General features: G+C 25.6%; 1 protein-coding gene across 1 annotated transcript; it reads left to right on the forward strand.

Annotated features, from left to right (window-relative positions):
- The first annotated feature begins 53 nt into the window (after positions 1 to 53).
- Chro.60086 (OSK4) lies at positions 54 to 2,261 on the forward strand. Its single annotated transcript, XM_660228.1, has 1 exon — positions 54 to 2,261. One exon carries the CDS (start codon positions 54 to 56, stop codon positions 2,259 to 2,261), a length of 2,208 nt encoding a protein of 735 aa, XP_665320.1.
- The last annotated feature ends 1,300 nt before the right edge of the window (positions 2,262 to 3,561 follow it).

The following is a 3,561-nucleotide window of genomic DNA, read 5'->3' on the forward strand; positions in this document are numbered from 1 at the left end:
GAAGAATTTCTGAGGATGAATCAAGAAGATTATTTCAACAAATTATTTCAGGAATGGAATATTGTTATATTAATAGAATATGTCATCGTGATTTAAAGCCTGAAAATATATTATTAGATGAAAATAATAATATAAAAATTGGTGATTTTGGATTATCAAGTTTTATTTATGATGGCGATTTTTTAAATACATCTTGTGGATCACCCAATTATGCTGCACCAGAAGTTGTTTCAGGAAAAGCATATACAGGACCAGAAATAGATGTATGGTCTTGTGGTGTAATATTATATGCATTATTATGTGGATCATTACCATTTGATGATGAAAATGTTGGTAATCTATTTAGAAAGATTAGACATGGAGCATTTAGTTTACCTGGTCATATTTCTGATTTAGCAAAAATATTAATAACTAAAATGTTAACAGTGGATCCTTCTTTAAGAATTACATATAAAGAAATAAGATATAATACTTGGTTTAGATATAATTTACCATTTTATTTAGAACCACAATATTATCATTTATTATCATATAAATTATCACCAAGAAATATAAAGAAATTGGTTGATAATAATAATAATGGAAATGAATCTAATCAAGTTAATATTGAAAATAGTACTGATAATAACCTTAAGATCATAAGTAAAATACTTTCTGAGAATATTACTCAAGAAGGAGCATTATGGGCTCAAAAACAGAGAAGACATAATAAATTACATTCAATATTTTCAAGACAATTGCAAAAGAAAATTGGTGTTTTAGCTCAAATCTTTTCAAATTCTTCTATAAGAGATTCATCAAGAAGATCAACATATAATTGTTTTAATAATAATACTTATTCTTCACGCTCTTGTAAGATGATGACTAATCAAGAATCCACAAAAAAAACTATTATGAATAAATTATTAGAAAAATCAAAATATCACTCAGTACAACAAACATCTAGTAATTCAAATGTTTCAACTTGTGCTTCTTCATCTTCAAATTTGAATAATAATAATGGTGGGAACAGTAATGGTAATATTAATAGTAGTAATAGCAATAATAATGCTAGTAATATTGGATCAAGACAAAGTATTTTCAAGATGTTATATTTGAAAATTAATAAGAATTTGATTGAAAAAGAAAAGATGAGAAATGAATTGAATAATAAAAACAATTACGAGAAAAGGTTGTTCCTTGATAAGGAGGAGACCAAAAATGAGAAGGATTCATCTATCCGATATACTATTGGGAGTGGGATTAAAGATAAAAATGAAGATGATGAAGAACGATATTTTAATGTAAATCTTTCAGATATAATCAAACAAACCAGATTGAATCATAGTGATCATGACAATTTTAAAAGTGGGAGATCTCTCGGAGATTGTACTGAATATCAAAGCATACCTACAGAGTCAAAAATAACAGATGAAAAATTACAAAAAACTTCCTCTTACTTTGAGAAGATTGAAGAGAATGAAAAAAAGAAGAACCAACTAGTGAATAAGAACAAGAGTAATGAAAGCAATAGTGGAGGTAGTAATAGAAGCAGGGATGTGGATGGGAATGGGAATGGGAATGGGAATAGGAATGGGAATGGGAATATGAATGGAAGTGGTAGCAGTAGTGGAAGTGGTAATGGAAGTGGTAGTAGGAGCAGCAGTGGAAATAATATAGCAACCAGTATTAAGATCTCATCACTTCCAATAACTTCTTCTTCTTCCTCGTCATCATCTTCATCGTCATCTTCATCGTCATCATCTTCATCTTCATCTTCGTCTTCATCTTCATCTTCTTCTTCAGTCCATAACACAATAAATACAAGTATTGGAACAAATAGATGGTTACTAGGATTTGAAGTTTCCGGAAATTTGAAAAGAATTATAAAAATTGTATTATTCACATTAAAATCTTCAAATTATGAATGGATATTTATTTCTTCACATAAATTAAGATGTAGACCAAAATCATCCTTTTCTTTAACAAGTACAAATTCAACTGATGAAGATAAAGATGATATTAATATTAATAATAATTCAATAGAAAGTATTTACCCATTAAAATCTGAAAACATGATAAATAATTCAATTCTACAAGAAAAAATAACTCCTGCTGATAATATAACCACAATACAACTATTTAAAATTAATCCATTCAAATATCTTATTGATATACAAATCTATGATGGGCCTCTAATTACAAACGCCTTTCAAGCATTTAAACTAACAACTCAAATATATTATAACCTCTCAAATGATTTTTATATTAATATCTTCTAGAGTTTAAACCTAGATTTTTTTTTTTAATTATTTATTTTCTCACAAATTTTTCCATGTAATTCTATTTATTTATAAGGTACCGGCATTCCCGCGCGCGGGGTTTATTTTGGAATGCAAAATAAAGAGCATGTGGTCAAGGATTACTTAAAGGGCGCACATAACACACAAATCAATCAATCAAATCCAAGTAAATATCATTATTTCTTTTTGATTGTTTGTTTTTACAAATATATAAATAAATTTAAATAGGAAAATGTAAAGTATATATTACAATTAAGAAAAAGAAAAAAAAGAATAAAAAGAAAAATAAGGAAGGAAGGTGAAAGAAAAAAAAAGAGGGGATGACAAAAATAAAATTATGGGAAGAAAAGGAAGAAAAAAAGGAGTTATTTTGGCGGGAAATACAACAATATTAAAATATGTAATAATAAATGTGTAAGATTAATGAATATTGAAAATTAATTATGTTAAGATTTAAATAATTAAAAAAAATAATAATTAAGATTAGTAATAAAGAAAGAAACAAGTATCAATATATTGAATTGACACACTTTATCCATTTATACTGAAATAAAATAATAACTATCAAATTAAATAATCAGAGAAAAATAGAAGAAAATGGATAAAGTATCGAAATTTGGATATTTGCAAGTTAATCAAGATGAGTTAAACAAGTTTGAAAAAGAAGAAAAACTTGATATTAATCAAGATTTACTAATTGAATCACAATTTATTTATTTTAATTCAACAAATGAAGGAGATACACTTATATATAATAAATTAAATAATAGTTTATTAAGAATTAATTCCAATGAAATGTTTGAATATCAACTACCTAAATTATATGAATTAGAATTCTCATACAAACCTTCACATCTTATCATGTATATAAATACAAGAGAAGAAGCTAATAATTATATTATATTTTTAGCATATATTCAACAAGATGATGATAATGTTAAAAATACTAAAAGTAATCAAAAATTATTAGTACTTAGGAAAATTCATCTGGAAAAACAAATTGATAATAATTATAAATGGAATGAAGTAGATTATATTGAGACTAAAATCCATATAGAAAATAATCAAATTCTAAGAGGAGTTATATGGTGGGAAGATTCATCAAATCAATCATCTTCAATATTTAATGAACAATATTATCCTTCAATTCTAATGATTACCAATTCTAAATTAATATTATTTTCTTTAAAAGAACATGGTATTCATCCAATATGGCAAATTCATGAAAATAATCTTCAACTTTGGTATAATATGGAATTTCAGTCAATTTTATTACAAA

This window comes from Cryptosporidium hominis (assembly GCF_000006425.1).
Source record: "Cryptosporidium hominis TU502 chromosome 6 CHRO016049, whole genome shotgun sequence".
NCBI classification, from domain to species: Eukaryota; Apicomplexa; class Conoidasida; order Eucoccidiorida; family Cryptosporidiidae; genus Cryptosporidium; species Cryptosporidium hominis.